We start from the raw sequence: 17,856 nt of genomic DNA on the forward strand, positions 1-17,856 counted from the left end.
GCCGCGCCCCCGCCGCGCCGCGCCGCCGCTCCGACTCCAACCGCATGAACGGGTTCTCGCGCAGCGGGCCCAGGCTCTCGGCCAGCACGCACGGCTCGGCTGCGCCCGTGCGCTCCGCCGCCCCGCCGCCCAGCGCGGCCAGCTTGGCCCGTTTCCGCTCCAGGACCTCGCGCTTCCAGGCGGGCAGCGCGGCGCGCGGCCCCGGACCCGGCCGCCCGAGGCCGGCCATGCTGCAACGCGCCGCGGACGGCGGACTACGCGGGCGGCCGCGAGCCAGCGGCGCGAGGACTGGGGCTCGCCGCCCGCCGCCGGCCTTCGCGCGCGGCCACGCCCCGCAGGCCCGCCCCGCGCCAGCCGCTCCGCCAATGGCAGGGGAGGAGGCGGGCCCACAGCCGACCCAGCCGACGGGAGAGCGCCCGCCTGGATCCGCCTTCCAGGGGGCGCACCGTGCAACGCGCGGCCCAGAGCCGGCTCCCATTGGGCGCGGCCCCTCGGACACGCCCCGGGCCTGGCGACTCGCTTTGGTGGCCCCTACTTCCGCCTCTGCGCCCACGGCTCGCTGCGCCCCCGGGCGGAGCCGGAGGGAGGGGCAGGTCCTGGGCAGCAGCCCGAGCCCTGCCCCTGGGCCCCACGCCCCGCCTGACCTTGGCCAGGCTTGGGACTTCCTCTTTGAGCCAGCACCCAGCCCACCTGTTCCCTCCACTGAGAGCGCGTCCGTGGGGAGGCTGCTCCAGCTTGGGAAAGCTGTCCCTGCTCCCTTGGACGGCCCACAAGCTACAGTCCCGCCTCCCGGCCCTGACCCTACTCCCATCTGGGGTCCTCCGACCTCTGGGGACGGAAATGCCAATTCTGGAGCCCCGCCCAGCCCTAAGGAATCGATTTCTCAGGAACCCCTAGTTTTTATAGGCTCCCAGACCTGATTCTGTTGCTCAAACAAGTGTGAGAACCTTACCTTCACCCTACCATCCGTGGCCCCACCAAGCATCTATAGGTGTAGGACAAAGCTGTGAGGAGGCACAGAAAAAGGGGCCCTCCTCCCCACACAAGCAAGCTCACCAGGGCCAAGCATACTTGGACAGCTCTCCAATGAAGAAAGCCACAAAAGCCAGGGTGTGAGTGGGTCCCAGATGGCCAGGGCATGTGCTCCATCTTCCGCCCTGTTGCAACGTACGGTCAGGCCTCTTTCATCTGTTGAACTCCCTGCGCCCCATCTCAAGACTGGGTAGGGAATGCCCCTGACCCCAAGGGTACGGCCTCCCGGTTGGCAGGTCTTGCGGAAGTCCAAGATTTCCTCCTTGGGGAGGGCTGCACAGTGTCCCCTGCAGTAGGGAGAATGCCTGGAGCCCTGATGAGAAGGAGAATTGACACAGACATCACCTACTGTGCAGTCGGCAGCCTGCTCAGTAATGACACTGCTGCCTCCCACACCCCTTGCCTTTCGGGGACACAGGTCTAAGGGTACCTGGGTCTCTGCGAAGCAGGTTTTGGCCTGAGGGGGCGGGGGTGCCCTTCTCAGCTCCTGGGTGCCACGGCAGTCTGCAGCAGCCACTACCTCAACTCTGCCTTACTCTCTTGACTATTCTATTAAGCTGGAGAAAAGAAAGATAGGATTTCAGAGTTGGAAAACTCAAATTCCTCCTCCCCTGGGGTCATCCTCAAATCATCTTTCCAAAGAATACTCATCATTTGTACACCAGTGGGATTGCCCAATTCCAAACTACCAAATAAAACAAGAGAACACACATAACATGAAATCTAAAAATAACATTACAAGGAAACTCACTCCCAACATTCAGCTTGTATCTGGTTCTGACAAAAGGTAAGCCAGTCTTGGGTAAGAGACATTTTTGTAGCTGTGGGACAAACTAGATAAGTCATCTCCAACTCAAGTATCTCGATAGTTTACACAACTAAGCATCATCCCAGGCAAGGGGGTCACAAAGCTCACACCATTGGCCCAGCTGTGCACTAGAGCAGAGGTCAGCAAACCTGTTCTGTAAAGGGCCAGACAGTAAATACTTCAGCCCACTGGTTCTCACCAGGGACAGTTTTGTGCCCCAAGGGACCTGGCAACATCTGGATAAACTTCTGGTTGTCACGAGTGAAGGGGGCAACTAGCACCTAGTGAGTAGAGGCTGGTGTCACTGCTGAACATCCTGTATCCTCAAGACTGTTCTCCCTCCCAGCATGTCCACAATAAAGAATGATCTAGCCCAAAAGGCCAAGAGTGCGGAATTGAGAGACCCCGTACTCTGCAAGTCACATTCGCTCTTTCACCATTTTTTTATTTTAACCCTTTAAAAATGTAAAAACCATCCTCAGCTTATGGGCCATACAAAAACAGGCCACAGAGCGTTTGCTGATACCTGCTGCCAAGTACCAGCAAGGCCCACAAAGACCATGCAATGGCAAGAAGCCGAGGGCTCTGGTGTCACTCTAACTATTCTTCAGGTCCTCAACGTGAGCCCAGACTGTTGTCTTCACACTGGGAGGCGTGGGGGGGAGGGAAGCAAGCTACCTGCCACCTAAAGCAGGAAGCAGGGATTTTCCAGAAGTGGTTCCACCACTACCACCCACTAAGCTCTGGCCACACCTTCCAGTCCACCTACAACCTCAACTCTGCAACCAGTTACACCATACAGTAAGGACCATCTATGCATTCATACTATTTAACCTTTGAGAGGTACAGGTGACCACTGTTCATTTCAGGAAAACATTCTCTTATTTTTATTTTCATCTCAGCAAATGTTCTCATTTGGCACCTGACTGGCATCAAACCACAGACCTCAGGCCAACAAAGCTGGGCCACTCACAAACTTCCCATTTGTAGACGTCAATGCCATGAGCATCAGCACCTTAGGAAAACCTAAATCTGTCTCAGGTGTGCTCACAGTGCCAGCAACAAGGTGGTGAAAAAGTCTGTGAAGTTGCAGTCTTTGCTCAGACAGGAAGCCAAGCCGCATCTGGACAGCTGAGTTCTTTTCTCAGGTGACAGACAGATAGGGCCCTAATGGTGCTCTTATTCAACATTCTTCTCTCTCTAACTGGGTTGAAATGAAGCATGGGCCATTCTCTCCCACAGCACAGGGGAGCAGATACAAACTCATTTACACTTTTGAGATCTAACAAAGATGACTAACCAAGTCTGGTCTGGATGGATGGAGCAGTGAGTTCTCAGGTTAGCCCTGCGGGCTGGAGGAAATCCTCAAAAGCCCAGATTTGCAGCCTTTGTACGGGAGTACTTTCCCAAGATCCATCGAAAATACTCAAAGCCCATCAGGACATTTTACTCATATTCAGCTTCCAAATGTCAGAGGAGTTCAGAAATGTCTGGCCGGGAGCCCTTCTCAGGATCTCAATTCAGGATTGCCTACTCAAAGCATGAAATAACAGGAAATATGTTTTGAGGATTAAGGCGGTTCTTTTTAGCCATGCTGAGGAAACAATTTCAGACATGATTAGTATAGAGGAAACTGGGCACTCAGCTGGGCATAAGCAGGCATTGCCTTCAGATCAAGACCTCTTTGCTGGTGCAGTGCAAGTAGGGCCTCAGCGAGAGGTCCAGCACGCTAGCTGTCCAACTCTCTCTCTGTGGCACCTTGGAGAGGCTAGTTGACGCGACAGGCGCGGATCATGAGCAACTGCAGGAGAATGAAGACCGGAGACGTGATCAGGCCGAACCAGAGCTCCCGAGTCTGCTCCACCAGTTTCTGGCACAACAGCATCTCGAAGACGAACTTAAGGCTAAGGACCGTGAGGACCCAGAAGAGGCGGAGCACCGCCAGCCTTTTCTCTCCATCCTGGAAGAGGCGCACGGACACGATCGTGGTGAAGTAGGTGCTGAGCCCGTCAGCTGCAAAGAAGGGCACGAACACGTTCCACCAGGAGAGGCCCGGGACCAGGCCGTCCACACGCAGTGCAAGCAGCACGGAGAACACCAACAGGGCCAGCAGGTGTACGAATATTTCGAAGGTAGCGAAGCCCAGCCACTGCACCAGCTCCCGGAGTGAGAAGAGCATCGCGCCGGTTGAGCGCGGGCCGGGGCCCAACAGATCGTGCCTCCCGCGGGGCTGAGCCTCCTCTCCCCGCGGGCCTCGCCGGGGCCTGCTGCCGCCGCTCCGCGCGAGAGGCAGCGAGCGGCCCCGCCCGCCCCGGCCCTCGGCCCAGGTGCGCCGCCGATCCCCCGGCCCAGGCCCGAGACCCAACACAGGCCGACGGCGTCCGCCTACCGCGCACGGACGCCATGCCCCGCCAGGCGCGTCCCAAGGGCGTCACTTCCGGCCGACAGCGGAAGGCGGAAGTCGGAGCGGTCCTTGCCGTCACGCTCACGGAGCTGTTTTCCCCGTGCTCAGTCTCGGTCTAGGGGTCCCCAGGGCGCACCCCGATGCCGAGCCCGCAGCTTCTGGTGCTCTTCGGCAGCCAGACAGGCACTGCTGAGGATGTGTCGGAGAGGCTGGGTCGCGAGGCCCGCCGCCGGCGCCTCTGCTGCCGGGTGCAGGCCCTGGACTCCTACCCTGTGGTGAGGGCTCCCTAAGGCCACGGCGGGAAGACGCCAGCAGGCCTGGCGTGCCCGCCCCTCAGGGTCGTCAACTCAAAAGGCCTCGTGTTCTGTCTGATAGCGGGCCCTTCCCCTACGGAGGATTTAGGGGAAGGGGGACCTTGGGAAGGGGGGGTTCTTCCCGTTTAGCACCTGGAAGAAGTTGAAGCCTGAAAGAGAAAAGGCAGGCTGGTCGCCAGGGTTGCTCACGTAAGGTCCTTTGCCCTATCAGCCTGAGCGAAAGAGAGGGGACGAGGTTTCAGGGAGGATGCCTGGTCATTTACAGCCCAAGGTCTTACACGTGTGTCTTTTTGTTGAGGTGAATCTGATTAACGAGCCCCTGGTGATATTTGTTTGTGCAACTACAGGCGAAGGAGACCCCCCTGACAACATGAAGGTAAGGCTGACTGATGTGGCTTCTCAGATCCCTGTCCTCAACCCTCACTCCATTCTCATTGCCTGAAGAGTCCAAGAAGCACAATAAATATTTGCCCTCCTATTTTTTTTTTTTTTTTTGAGACAGAGTCGCACTCTTTTGCCCGGGCTAGAGTGAGTGCCGTGGCGTCTGCCTAGCTCACACCAACCTCAAACTCCTGGGCTCAAGCCATCCTCCTGCCTCAGCCTCCCGAGTAGCTGGGACTACAGGCATGCGCCACCATGCCCGGCTAATTTTTTTTTTCTATATATTTTTAGTTGTCTGATTAATTTCTTCCTATTTTTAATAGAGATGGGGTCTCGCTCTTGCTCAGGCTGGTTTCGAACTCCTGAGCTCAAACAGTCTGCCCGCCTCGGCCTCCCAGAGAGCTAGGATTACAGGCGTGAGCCACCGTGCCCGGCCTTGCCCTCCTATATCTGATGCACGTTAGAGGTGGATTTAAGAGGATATTTTTGCGTGGAGCTGGGGGCTCTGGTTGTTTTCTGTAATAAACTCTTTGTAGCCACCAAATAGCCTTTTTCTCCATTTTAAACTTTCATGCTTTTCCAGGGCTGTATCTGAATCGGGTCTGGGTCTTGTGTGTACCTGTAGATTGTGTGATCTTCAGAGAACATTCTTTAATTGTTTGATCATCTTTTGAGTACATATATTCCTGGCATGATCTACTGCCAGGAATCCAACTGTGAACCCAACAGCCACGTTTGCCCTCACAGATCTCACACTATAGCAGAAGCAACAGATTTAATGGGCAGTTACAACATCAGGAAATACCTGCTTCTGGGGAAGGTGCCAGATGTTATGGGAGCATTGGTAAAGGGCATCTGTCCTTATTTAGCCCAGCCTTGGGACTCAGGCAGAGCTTTTTGGAAGAAAACAGCATAGGTTGAGTCTTGAAGGATGAGTGGGGACTACTCAGGCAACCAGGGAAGAAGGAACTGGCTGTGCAGAGGAGAAAGTAGTTTAGGATGGCTGAGCCCAGGAGTGCACTGGGGGCAAGAGGGGAAGGGAAGAGAGGCAGGAAGCCAGGCCCAGTCCAAAGAGCCTGGGCAGCCACAGTAAGGTAGATGGGCTTGAAATGAAAGGCTGTGGACATGGGGGTGGGGGTGGGGTGACACAGTCATGCTCCTATTCTAGCAAGACCAGTACTTGTCTGCAGGAGCACAGGTTGCAGGAGAGCAAGAATAACACCAATAGATGCAGAACACAGGCAAAGAGACCCTGGTGGTCTGAGATAGGCTGGTGGCAGAAGACAGAAGTAGACGCATTCCAGAGATGTTAGGAAGGTAGAACCAACAGGACATGTAATTGAATGGATCTGATAGATGAGAAAGGAGGCAGAATCCAGACAGGGATTTGGGCTCTGGAAGCAGGATGGATGGTAGTTCCGTGCACAGAAATAGAGAACACGGGGAGAAAGCATGGGGGGCGCAGGGTGCCTGGAGACATCCAGGTGTTGATGTGCAGTAGGTCTGGAGCTCCAAGTAGGACCCTGAGGTGGAGGCAGATATTCAGTGGTCCCCAATCGTTTTGGCACCAGGGACTGGTTTCTTTCTTTTTTCTTTTACCATTTAACATATCAGCAGGAACTGGTTTCATGGAAGACAGTTTTTCCGCGGACCAAGGTGTGGGGGCAGGGGGTAGGCGGAGCTCAGGCAGTGATGCTCAGCCCAGACTCTAACAGGCATGGACCGGTACCGGGCCATGGCTCGGGGGTTGGGGACCGCAGTGGATGTTGAAGTGGCCAGAATACAGAGGTGTGAGAAAAGAAAGCTCTTCCCTCCCCTGATGACAGGCTGCCCTGAATATTGGGGCATGGAAGGGCAGGAAGTGGACAAGCAGCTGCAGGAGGGAGTGCACCATCCCAAGGTAAAGGGCAGGGAGGCAGATGTTCCAAGAAGGGCTATCGCATTCAAAGCTGTGCACAAGTCAAATAAGATGAGGCCTGAGAGGCATCCATGGGATTTATTGGCAAAAAGATTATTGGCGACATCAGGGAGAACAGGTTCAGTGGCTCTTGAGAGAAGCCAGATTACAAGAAATCTGCAAATAAGCAAGTGAGTAGAGAGAATATTTTACGAGTGAGCATTCGAAACAAAAACTCTGGCTGTAAAAGGGCTGAGGAGTTAAAAAGAAGGTGTTTATAAGATGGGAGAGACTTGGCATGTTTAAGTGCTGGTGGAGGAAAAGACTGGGCAGGAGGCTCAGGACCGAATGGGGACAGAACTGGGATGACCTGAGCACAGGTGGGGATCTTCTCAACAGGGACCGTGGCAGAGGGGAGCAAAGGCAGGAGGCGAGAGGCAGGATGCGGAGGATGCGGGGCGTGGGAGAGGAGGGGGACTGGACCTCCCTCGGGTCTGAGCCGGGCTGGGCAGTCAGGCAGCCGACAGCACAAAGGTGGGGATGATCTGCTGGGACTTGGGTCGACAAAGGGAGTCTCAGGGTTGAGCGCCCCGCGGAGAACACGAGGAGTGGGGAGCCAACGTGGGCTGCCCTCTGCCCCCACAGCAGGGATGGGGGCTCCTGCAAGAGGCTGCAGACCCCAGGCCTAGGGACACAGAGGCAGAGGCGAGGCTCCTCAGTGGCCATCCATGTTCTAAAGGGGCGGACCCTGGCCTCATTCCTGGGGTCCCTGCTGAGAAGGCTGCAGGTGAGACGTGCATCCCAGGCAGTCGGCAGGAGTGGTCCTCTCTGAAGAAACCGAAGTCCACAGTAAAAGGCCAAGGACAAAGTCCCTGCCCCATCTCCTGGTGGAAAAATCTGCTGGGTGACGGGCTCGTCCGCAAGGTTTTCTTTTAGCTTCTTAAATACAAATAGGCCACAAAGAACCACCACATGCTGAAGGAAGGACCCAGTGAAAGGCAGAGACCAAGAGAAACTCAAACGGGACTTGAAGGAGCAGGGACAAGCAGAGGCCAGACCAGCTGCGACCCTCTCTGCAGAGGACACGGCCCCCACATGACAATGTGACGAGGCCAGCACAAGAACAGGAAAAAGCTGGAGGCTCAGGAACGGTTCTTTAAGAGGACATCAAAAAACTTTAAAAGACTGGAAGATAAAGTTGAGAAATCCTCACAGAAAGTATAATAAAAAGTTAGATAGAAAATGGAAGAAAGACATAAAAATTTGAAGATCATTCCAGTAGCTCAGAAAGAGAAAACGATGTCGGGGAAGAAATTATCAAGGAAGGTAACAAAATGTCCCTGAACTGAAGTCTTCAGCCCGAGAGAGCTAGCCACCTGCCTGGGAAGGGCCCCCGCCAGGAGCGCCACTGTGGGTTTTAGCTGTTGGGGACAAAGGAAGTGCCCTACACGCTCAAAGGGGCAGTGGCGCCAGGCTGGGAGAGCCCAGAGCAAAGCAGCTTCTGCAGGAGGAGGGATTTCAGTCTACAACGTGCCCAGCCGACCTGCCGATCCAGCGTGAATGGAAAGTCAAGACATCTGCGAGCAGGAAAGGCCGTGGAAATTACCTCTTCTGAACCCTTTCTCAGGAAGAGGTTCTCTACCGAGAGCAGCAGGAAAGAGGGCCTCTCCCCAGGAGAGCTGGTGAGGGCCCAGTGCGGCCAGAGGCAGAGTGTGTTTGCTCTCGCGGGTGGTCCAAGGCCAGTGGACCGAGCTACACGCCTGACTCTCCACCTGCAGAGTGGTCCGGGGGTCCCCACTCTCAGCTCCGTGCTTGTCCACAGAAAGGGCAGTGGGGGGGGTGGTGAAGACAGTGCACAGAGGATGTGCCGGGGGCTTGAGGTCACCCTGGCTGGAGGTCAGGAGGAGACAGGCTTCTGAGCAGCAGGGAGACCACTGCAGAGGCAGGTGTGGAGAAGAGGCATTATTGTCTGGTCCAGTCTGGGAAGAAGAGGGGCATGTCCTGGACACAGAGCTCTAGGGTCTGGGCACAAGACCTGCTGGGATAGACCCACTGGAGCAGAGGGAGGCCCACGCCCCAGCTGGGGAGTGACAGACAGGTGGGGGTCAAGTACAGAGCAAGGGAGGAGATGGGGTCCGGGCAGAGCCTCCTGATGGTAGCCTGGGGCCCACTGGGGTGGGGAGTTCTGAGGGAGAGAAAACGGACAGCTCAGCCCTTGCTGTGCCCATGGGGTACAGGCTGATGGCCGTGGGTGGAGAGCTGAGGGGCTCTCGGGACATGGGAATCTCAGCGTGAGGGAAGAGAGTGGCCAGGGGGGGCTGACGGGGAGCAGATGCGTCCACCAGCCCTGGAGGCCAGAGGCCGGGGTTGTTCTGGATGTGGAACCTTCGCCAGCCTCTGGCCCATCAGCCATGACCCCCTGAAGGAGTCGCCTCCCAGTGCCTGTGCGAGGTAGCTTTCTTCTCCTTTAGGACTTCATGCGTTTTCTCAAATTTCTTGCCATTGTAATGGAATGAAAAAAAAGGTTTTGTTGTTTTAATAACATAAAACTCTCAAGGAGCAGGAGGGTATGGCGCCCTGGGAAGGGACCCTGCTTGGGCCTGGAGCTCAGGGCTGCCCGGCCTCCCACAGGCAGGGTGGGCCCTGGTCTTGCCAGGCCCTGGGCCAGCCCTCGTCCTGCAGGCCCTGCCTTGTGGGCAGATATTTTCTGCTCTGCCCCCGTTTCTGTGGATTCTGCTGAGACCCTCCCTCCCTCCCTCCCAGCTAGAGGGCAGGCCGAGAGTCGGGAACTCTAACTCGGGGTTTCTTCTGGCTGTAGAACTTCTGGAGGTTTATATTCCGGAAGAACCTGCCCCCCACCTCCCTCTGTCAGATGGACTTTGCTGTCCTGGGCCTCGGGGACTCCTCATACGCCAAGTGAGTAGCGGAGGGTGGATGCGCTGGCCCAGCACTCTGACCGATAAGCAGTGTGCTGGGGAGGGCCAGGGGCCCACCCCCAGGTCGGCCTCTGCAGGCCATGTGGCCCCTGAGTGGCACTGACTTCGAGTCCTCACCTGCAGATGCTCCCCAGCGGGCCGCCTGGCGCGTGACATGGGGGCACAGAGGGGAAGGGGGCAGGGCAGCAGAGTGCCACCACTGGACCTGGGAGTCCCATCACAGCCCATGACAAAAGTCAGCAAAGACCTACCTGGCGCTGTTCCCCACTTTTACAAAAACATGTAGTGTGAGACATTCGTGACGTAGGGCACCCACAGAGGACACACTGCTTCCCTGGCAGTGGGACCACCTCCGGATTTTCTCTTTCTGCATTTTCACAGCGCACACCTGCACCCCCAAGCAGGGAGTAGTATTGTTTTGCGTGATTTCCTAAGGAAATAAAGGGGTTTGTGTTCAAGGGTGCAGGTGGCATCTTAAGACACCAAAACTTTGAAAACCGCTTGACCAAGCAGGGACCCAGGGGCTGTCGCGCACTGCGTAGCCAAAGCTGTGTGCCTGGCGAGGTTCTTAGTCGCTTCGGACGAGCAGGACAGAAAACGGAAAAGGGTGGCAACATCACGTATTTCTGCTGGGAGGTTTTGTTCTCCATGTGGCGTGATATTCGTGTTGGTGGCGTGCACAGGCATGAGGGCGGGCGGGAGGGACGGAGGAACTCCCAACTACCGACAGCGTTCCTTGGAGAAGGTGTGTTACAAGGAGCGAGTCGCGCCTTTATAAGCCAAAGTGAGAAACAGCCGGCCCCTGGGAAGGTGCCTGGTCACTCCTCGCTCCCCCCATCCACTGAGGAGTGACCCAAGCCCTGGCTGGGTCCAGAGCCGGTCCAGAGCCGGCCTCGCTGTCTCCACAGGTACAACTTCGTGGCCAAGAAGCTGCACCGACGGCTGCTGCAGCTCGGGGGCAGCGCCCTCCTGCCCGTGTGCCTGGGCGATGACCAGCATGAGCTGGGGTGAGTCCGTGGGAGGTGGCGCCCGCCTCCGTGGCTCCGGCCCGCCGGGAGCAGGTCTGCTGAGGCCAGGGCTCTGCTCTCTCCCAGGCCTGATGCTGCTGTCGACCCCTGGTTGCAGGACTTGTGGGAGAAAGTGCTGGAGCTGTGCCCAGTGCCTCGGGACCTCGCTGTGATCCCCCCTGGAGTCCCGTGAGTGTGGGCCTTGGGTCAGCCCCTGAAGGTGCAGCAGACCCAGCCTGGCCTTGGGGACCTCGCCCTGGGTCCCTCCAAGGTGTGGGTCAGTGGCCCCTGGCGAGGGAAGTCCCTGGTCTGACTCGTGACGCCCTCCCTGCAGCCTGCCCTCCAAGTTCACCCTGCACTTCCTCCAAGAGGCTCCCGGCACGTGCTCCGAGGAACGGAGGGCGGCCAGCCCGGACTCTCGAGGGCCCCCGTCAGAGCTGCAGCCCTTCCTGGCACCCATGGTCGCCAACCAGAGGGTCACCGGCCCCTTGCACTTCCAGGACGTTCGGCTGATCGATTTCGACATCACAGGCTCCGGCATCAGGTGAGGGGTCCGAGCACAGCCGGGGACACCAGCGGGCAGGGGTCTCCTGGAGCCAGCGGGGTGCGGAGGTGCCCCAGGGAGCCGAGGAGGGCAGCGTGCGGAAGGGCTGTGGACCCGGGGTGCAGAGGCTCTGCCGGAGCTGGGGAGGAGGCAGCTTGCAGGGAGGCTGGGGTCAGGCTGCAGAGCCGATGGCTTCTGTCCGGGGACCCCCAGCCCTCCTGGGACACTCACACCCTCCCTCCGCAGTCTCCCCCAGCCCCCACACCCCTCCCACACAGTCCTCACAGCCCCGCGGTATTCCCACAGCTTTGCCGCTGGCGACGTGGTGCTAATTCAGCCCTCAAACTCGGCTGCCCACGTCCAGCAGTTCTGCCAGGTGCTGGGCCTGGACCCCGACCGGTGCTTCACGCTGCAGCCGCGGGAGCCAGGTGCGCCCCGGCCACGGCCGTCCCCCCGCCCTCAGCCCCCACCCGAGGGCCCGGCCTGAGCCCACGGGGATCTTCTGCTCACCGCCGCAGGTGTCTCCTGCCCCCCAAGGCTGCCGCAGCCCTGCTCCATGCGGCACCTCGTGTCCCAGTACCTGGACATTGCCAGTGTCCCTCGCCGCTCCTTCTTCGAGCTCCTGGCCTGTCTGTCCGCCCATGAGCTGGAGAGGGAGAAGCTCCTGGAGTTCAGCTCTGCCCAGGGCCAGGAGGAGCTCCACGAGTACTGCAGCCGCCCCCGCAGGACCATCCTGGAGGTGAGGCCGGCGGCTGGGCGGGCGCCGGGTCCCGAGCCCCGGCCACACCGTGGCCATGCTGAGACTCTTTCCGTAGGTGCTGTGTGACTTCCCGCACACGGCTGGCGCCATCCCACCAGACTACCTGTTGGACCTTATCCCCGCCATCCGGCCGCGAGCCTTCTCCATCGCCTCCTCCCTGCTGGTGAGGGCCTGGTGGGTGGAGCCGGGACTGGCCTTGGGAAAACTTGCCCTCTGGCCAGGAGGCGCTCCCCTGCCCAGGACCGCCCCGGGTGGCGCCTGTGGCCTACGCAGCGGGCAGGGTGGTCTCCCCAGGCAGGACGCCCACCGGTCCTGCCCCCTCGCCCCCCCCCAGGCACACCCCTCACGGCTGCAGATCCTCGTGGCTGTGGTGCAGTACCAGACCCGCCTCAAGGAGCCCCGCCGCGGCCTCTGCTCCTCCTGGCTGGCGTCCCTGGACCCTGGACAAGGTGACCCTGCTCCCAGGGAACATGTGGCCTAGGGTTCCTGTCCCCTGTACCCACAACAACGCCAGGTCTTTCAAGCTTCTTCACGCCACCTCCTGCCGTAGGAGCCGTGCGGGTGCCCCTGTGGGTGCGGCCCGGGGGCCTGGCCTTCCCGGAAACGCCGGACACACCTGTGATCATGGTGGGGCCTGGCACTGGGGTGGCCCCCTTCCGAGCAGCCATCCAGGAGCGTGTGGCCCAGGGCCAGACTGGTGAGCACACGGGGGTCCCAGGGCAGGGCCACAGCCAGGCTGCGCCGACTGAACCTCCAGGGCCTGTGTCCGGACTTGAGACGACCCTGCATTTCCCCCAGGAAACGTCTTGTTTTTTGGCTGCCGCTGGCAGGACCAGGACTTCTACTGGGAGGCGGAGTGGCGGGACCTGGAGAGGAAGGGCTGCCTGACCCTGGTCACGGCCTTCTCCCGAGAGCAGGTGGGTGTGCCTGGGAGCCGGGGGTTGGGGGGGGCGTTCAGGCTCAGCCCCCTGCCCATCTCCCGCCCTGCAGGAGCGGAAGGTGTACGTGCAGCACCGGCTCCGGGAGCTTGGGCCGCTCGTGTGGGAGCTGCTGGACTGCCAGGGCGCCTGCTTCTACCTGGCAGGGTAAGCCAGGCCTGGGGTATGGCAGGAGGGGGCCCAGTCCCCCAGGGGTCTCAGCCCCACTGACCCTGTGCGCATGCTCTTCCAGCAACGCCAAGTACATGCCGGCAGACGTCTCGGAAGCGCTGACGTCCATCTTCCAGGAGGAGGGCGGGCTCTCTGGCCCCGACGCGGCCGCCTACCTGGCCAGGCTTCAGCGGACGCTGCGCTTCCAGACGGAGACGTGGGCCTGAGGAGCTGTCCCGACAGCCCACACCCGGTCCGATGGCCATCTCCAGGCCCAGGGAAGGGAGTCCAGAGGGAAACACCTGGCAGAGGGGCCGTTGTCACCTCCAGGCCTGGTCTGGACCCAGAGTCCTCTAAGACCAGGCTTGGGGCTTGCACACCCTGCTGGTCAGGACAGCCAGCTCCCTGCACACAGCCACACCCCCCTGGATCCCCGAGTCCTGGCCTCTCAGCCCTGGCTTTGCTGCAGCCTCTGCGACCCCTCCCATCTCTCACCCTGACACACAGCTCTGTGTCCATGTCCCCCCCGACCTGGCCAAGGTGGTGCCCTGCGCAGCACCACCCACACAGGTACAGTGACCCAGGAAGGCACAGGCAGCCTGCCGAGCCCTCCAACGTGTGCAGGGTCCCTGCGAGGCTGCACTGGTTCCTCTGCCCTGGGGACTCCCCAGCCACTCCCACTGCAGCCTGCTGTCATCCCAGTCACCCCGACACCTGCAGGGCTCAGACAGAGGCAGGGGGACCCTGGCTTCCTGAGGTGCAGTGGGAGGGCCCAAGCCCGTGCAGCCCCTTCCTCTCCTGGTTCCAGGAAAATAGCAGTAAATGATGCCTCCCGGTGGCTGCTTGTGACGTGCGCTTTCTTCCTTCCTCCAGCTCCTCCCGGGTGGCGGGTGGGTAGGCGGGCCCACAGCTCGGAGGAACCCATCCGGTGTGGTGGTGCACCTGCCACTGCTCAGCCACCTTTGCCTGGGTTGCTGCTACAACTTTGGTGTCTAATTCTAACATGGTGAGCGCCTGCTGTTTCCACTGTGAACTCAAGGCTTGGAGGCAGGTCAGCCAAGCTCTGCCGGGCTCTGGTGGCCAAGCAGGGGTGACCGGCAGAAGGGCCCTGGTGAGGTACAGGGGAGGCCCCAGGCAGGCTGGTGTGTGCCATCTCTGCCCTGTCCGGGAGCAGGCCCACACCCAGAGCAAGGCGCACCGCCCGGAGGGGTGTGGCAGCCATTGTTCCGCCTCTGGGAGGGGCCTTTGGTGCTGGGAGGGAAAATCCTGTTGGAGGAGTCCGGCAGGCCAGCCCACATCACCCCGCAGAGCCTGTTTGTCCGTCTGTCAGTCGCTGGCACAGGATTAGACGAGGCCGAGGCCAGGCTGGGGACGGTGCTGTGTGGGTCTGGGAGCCACTGGAGCTGGCACACCTGCTGGGCCCAAGCGAAGTTTACTTCCAGCCTGGAGGAGGTCAGTGCTGGAGCCCAGACTGCCCGCCCCTGAGCGCCACACCGACCTTCTCCCGCCTTACCACTCCTGCCGCCACCCTGGGGCCCCCACCCTCCTATCCTGGCTCCTGCAGCCCGGCTGACTGCAGCTCTGAGCCTGCCCGTCCACCTGGGGCCCCTCTGGGGCCTGAGCACCTGGCTCCACTGTGCCAGGTGTCGGCAAGTGAAGGGGAGGGCCTCGGGGTCCCCCAGGGTGCCAGGACGACATACAGTGAGCCCCTGCTGGGGGCCATGGCCAGCACCTGGGCCCTACCAGCCAGGGAGGAGGGGGAGGAGCAGGAGGCAGCAGGGCAGGGGCAGGAGGAGGAGGAGTGCCCCATCTGCACGGAGCCCTACGGGCCGCACGAGCACTGCCTGGTTCTGCTGAACTGTGGCCATGGCCTGTGTTCGGGCTGCCTCCACCGGCTGCTGGGTACCATCCCCAGCGCCGACCTGGGCCGTGTGCGCTGCCCGCTGTGCCGCCAGAAGACGCCCATGCTGGAGTGGGAGATATGCCAGCTGCAGGAGGAGCTGCTGCAGGCCGACGGGCCCGCACGCCCACCGCCCAGCGACACCCCCGTCCCCCGCCACCGTGGCCCTTGGCCCTGGGGCGCCCTGGAGCACCGCTACCAGCTGCGCTTCCTGGCAGGACCCGGGGGCGGCCGGGGCTGCCTGCCCTTCCTGCCCTGCCCACCCCGCCTGAGTGCCTGGCTCTGGGTGCTGCGGGAGCGCGGGCCCTGTGCCCGCCGCCTGGCACTGCTGAGCCTGCTGGCTCTGGAGCTGCTGGGGCTGGGGCTTGTCGCCACACCGCTCGTGCTGCTAGGGTTGCTCCTCATGCTCCTGAACCGCTCCAGCCACCGAGCAGCACCCTGACCACCCTCACGCCCACGTCCCCACACCTGGGTGGTGTGAGGCCTGATGCCTGGGCCGAAAAACCCAAGGTGGGACCCAGGGCACTGGCCTTCGGTCAAGGCCTTCTGTCACTGGACCAGGGCCCAGGCCCACCTGGGGGCCCAGCCGCTGCCAAAGAGTCTACGACTGCCCTGCTGCCCAGACACCAGCCGCGCCAAGGACACCAGGGACCAAGGACAGCTGCCGGAGGAGGCCAGCCGGCAGGAAGGTGTGCAAGCAGGGCCCCATGCACCTGGCGGAGGCGGGTCACTGCACTGGCCATGACTGCCACTGGGCCACACCTCCCCCTCCGGAGGCCCCAGCACAACGGACACAAAGGTGAACAGAGATCCAGCAGTGAGTTCCTGGGAGAGGGCAGGGGCTGCATGGCCCTGCTTACGCTGGGTCCCAGGCAAGGGCCAGTGCGTGTCTCTGAACGCCAGAGCAACCCAGGAGTTGGTGCTGGCCTGTGCTGCAAGGGACAAGGGCCCACCCAGGCCTGGGGACCTGAGGGTGCCAGGCCCAAGCCGTGGCTCTGCCCTAACTGCCTGCACAACCTCATACTGCCAAGCCTGAGATCTTCATCTGAAGGACGGAGACGTCCGAAGCCCACCTCACGGGCTTGCTGGGTGACATGGTGCAAGATAGAGCGTGGCAGGCCTAGTACTGTGCCTGGCACAAGAGCGACTCTCAGTAAACAGTGGCCACTCTAAATACGATGGTCGTGACTGCCCTGTCTTCATCATCCAGGCAGGCTCCCCTCATGCCACCCTGCAAAGGTCCCTCCTCCAAACCCAGGTGGTTTGCGTGTCAGACAGGAGGACCCCAGTCCTCAGTCCCCTGCCACAGTCTCAGGCCAGCCTTTGTCCAAGGCTGTTCCCACACAGTCTTGGAAGACCCAGGGGGTGCTCAGGGCCAGGTGGGCACCGGGAGGGACATCGACTGACCTGCACCCCCATGCAGGCACACCCCACACCCACCGCCACTGTCAGTCAGTGCAGAGGACACATCCTCTGTTTGCCCAGCTGGGCTGGTTCTACAAACCCGCCCAGAGCCCTCCCTGGCACACACAAGTAGCTCTGCACGTGTAGGTATTTGCACACACGCTCACAACCAGGCCTAGCCCTCCGGAGCTGTGTGCTCAGCCCAGCCTGGCCTCCAGTGAGCAGAGCAGGCCAGCCCTGAATGCGCTGGGCCTGCCTCTGGTGGCTGCAGGCTGGACCCTGCCTGGACTGTAGCCCTGGGCACCCACCCTAGGCCCAACCTGGGCACAGCCCACAGGAGCAAGCTTCAGTCCAGGAAACAGGTGCAAACTTTGGCAGAGTTTTAATGGCAAAGTTGGCTGCAGCGACAATGCCACGCAGGGTGTGGCCAGAAGCCACGGTGGGCGAGGAAGGGTCAGCGGGTGGTGGGGCAGGGCCAGGTCCCCGAAGGAGTGGCGAGCAAGGACCAGCGGGCAGCGGTGGGGGGGTGGGCGCTACATGATGGAGCAGGCCGACAGCGGGTTCCGCACGTGGCAGGTGCACGCCGCCCCACAGTACTGCCGGAAGGTCTGATAGCAGCTGCCCTCAGGCTCGCCCCCCCACTGACCTCCGCTGGGGGCTGTCAGGGCCTCAGGCGGCAGGCGGCTCAAGATGGACGTGTTGACAGCCAGTGCGGCCAGGCCGTAGTCGGTGAAGAGCACAGTCTCACGGCGGCAGGTGGGACAGGAGATGAACTTGTACTTGGGGCAAGACTCATAGAGAATCTGCAGGCACTGCTCACACACAGAGTGCAGGCAAGACAGCACGCGGGGACGCCGCTGGGTGACGTTGTACGTGTGCCCACAGGTGGGGCATTCCAGGGGCTCACCGCCTGCTGCCGCCACCGAAGGAGCCGCGGAGGCAGCGGGGCCAGGCCGAATCACGTACTGATTGACGATGACCTCGTCCGCTGGCGCCACGCGGGGGAAGCCCAGCTCTGCGCTGCCCTTCCGGGGCCTCCGTGGCAGGGGTGGGGTGTGGGGTGCCCCTTCCAAGGTAGGCATTTCTCCCCCACATGCCTGGTTGACAATGATCTCTGTGTCTGAGGGCCAGGCACGCTTGGGTGCCAGAGTGGGGGTGGGCCGGGGGGCGGATGGGAAGCAGGGGGCAGCCGCTGGTAGTTCGGGGAACTTTTCAGGGTGGACGATCTTCATGGCCTCCATCTTGAGGATGACATGGGGGCCCTTCAGGCAGGACATGAGGAGGCCTGGCCAGCCACTGCCCGCCTCCGGCCCAGGGTCAGCGGGCATCCGGCTTTCTCCAGTCAGACTGGATGTTTGGGTGGGTGGGGGCATTGGGTGGG

General features: G+C 60.9%; 5 protein-coding genes across 10 annotated transcripts in view; 2 read left to right on the top strand and 3 right to left on the bottom strand.

Moving 5' to 3' along the window:
- The window catches only part of TPRN (taperin), an 8,361-nt gene extending 8,132 nt beyond the window's left edge, over positions 1-229 (bottom strand). The window contains exon 1 of the mRNA XM_012654733.1: positions 8-229. Within this exon, the coding sequence (XP_012510187.1) occupies positions 8-229 (222 nt within the window). The remainder of the gene's footprint in view (positions 1-7) is intronic.
- A 2,206-nt stretch (positions 230-2,435) lies between these two features.
- TMEM203 (transmembrane protein 203) lies at positions 2,436-4,271 on the bottom strand. Its single transcript, XM_012654765.1, has one exon. It carries the CDS (start codon positions 4,017-4,019, stop codon positions 3,609-3,611), a length of 411 nt encoding a protein of 136 aa, XP_012510219.1. The 5' UTR covers positions 4,020-4,271; the 3' UTR covers positions 2,436-3,608.
- On the top strand, positions 4,271-14,650 carry NDOR1 (NADPH dependent diflavin oxidoreductase 1). 6 transcript variants are annotated; one of them, XM_012654762.1, is made up of 14 exons: positions 4,271-4,519; positions 4,857-4,934; positions 9,655-9,752; positions 10,681-10,779; positions 10,867-10,968; positions 11,114-11,323; positions 11,630-11,751; positions 11,842-12,062; positions 12,139-12,246; positions 12,418-12,532; positions 12,634-12,780; positions 12,882-13,000; positions 13,074-13,168; positions 13,254-13,489. In XM_012654762.1, the coding sequence occupies exons 1-14, from the start codon at positions 4,385-4,387 to the stop codon at positions 13,396-13,398; spliced, it is 1,794 nt and encodes a 597-aa protein (XP_012510216.1). In that variant the 5' UTR covers positions 4,271-4,384; the 3' UTR covers positions 13,399-13,489. The 6 variants fall into 6 exon arrangements, with proteins under 6 accessions (XP_012510216.1, XP_012510217.1, XP_012510211.1 ...); XM_012654763.1 differs by having other exon boundaries at positions 12,882-13,004; positions 13,048-13,168; positions 13,254-13,457; XM_012654757.1 differs by having other exon boundaries at positions 12,882-13,168; positions 13,254-14,650.
- A 122-nt stretch (positions 14,651-14,772) lies between these two features.
- Positions 14,773-15,703, top strand: LOC105818681. The gene has a single exon (XM_012654764.1). The coding sequence runs from the start codon at positions 14,893-14,895 to the stop codon at positions 15,511-15,513; it is 621 nt and encodes a 206-aa protein (XP_012510218.1). The 5' UTR covers positions 14,773-14,892; the 3' UTR covers positions 15,514-15,703.
- A 1,130-nt stretch (positions 15,704-16,833) lies between these two features.
- RNF208 (ring finger protein 208) lies at positions 16,834-17,850 on the bottom strand. Its single transcript, XM_012654766.1, has one exon. It carries the CDS (start codon positions 17,846-17,848, stop codon positions 17,009-17,011), a length of 840 nt encoding a protein of 279 aa, XP_012510220.1. The 5' UTR covers positions 17,849-17,850; the 3' UTR covers positions 16,834-17,008.
- Positions 17,851-17,856: the final 6 nt, after the last annotated feature.

This window comes from Propithecus coquereli, unplaced genomic scaffold (assembly GCF_000956105.1).
Source record: "Propithecus coquereli isolate 6110/MARCELLA unplaced genomic scaffold, Pcoq_1.0 Scaffold449, whole genome shotgun sequence".
Lineage (NCBI taxonomy): Eukaryota > Metazoa > Chordata > Mammalia > Primates > Indriidae > Propithecus > Propithecus coquereli.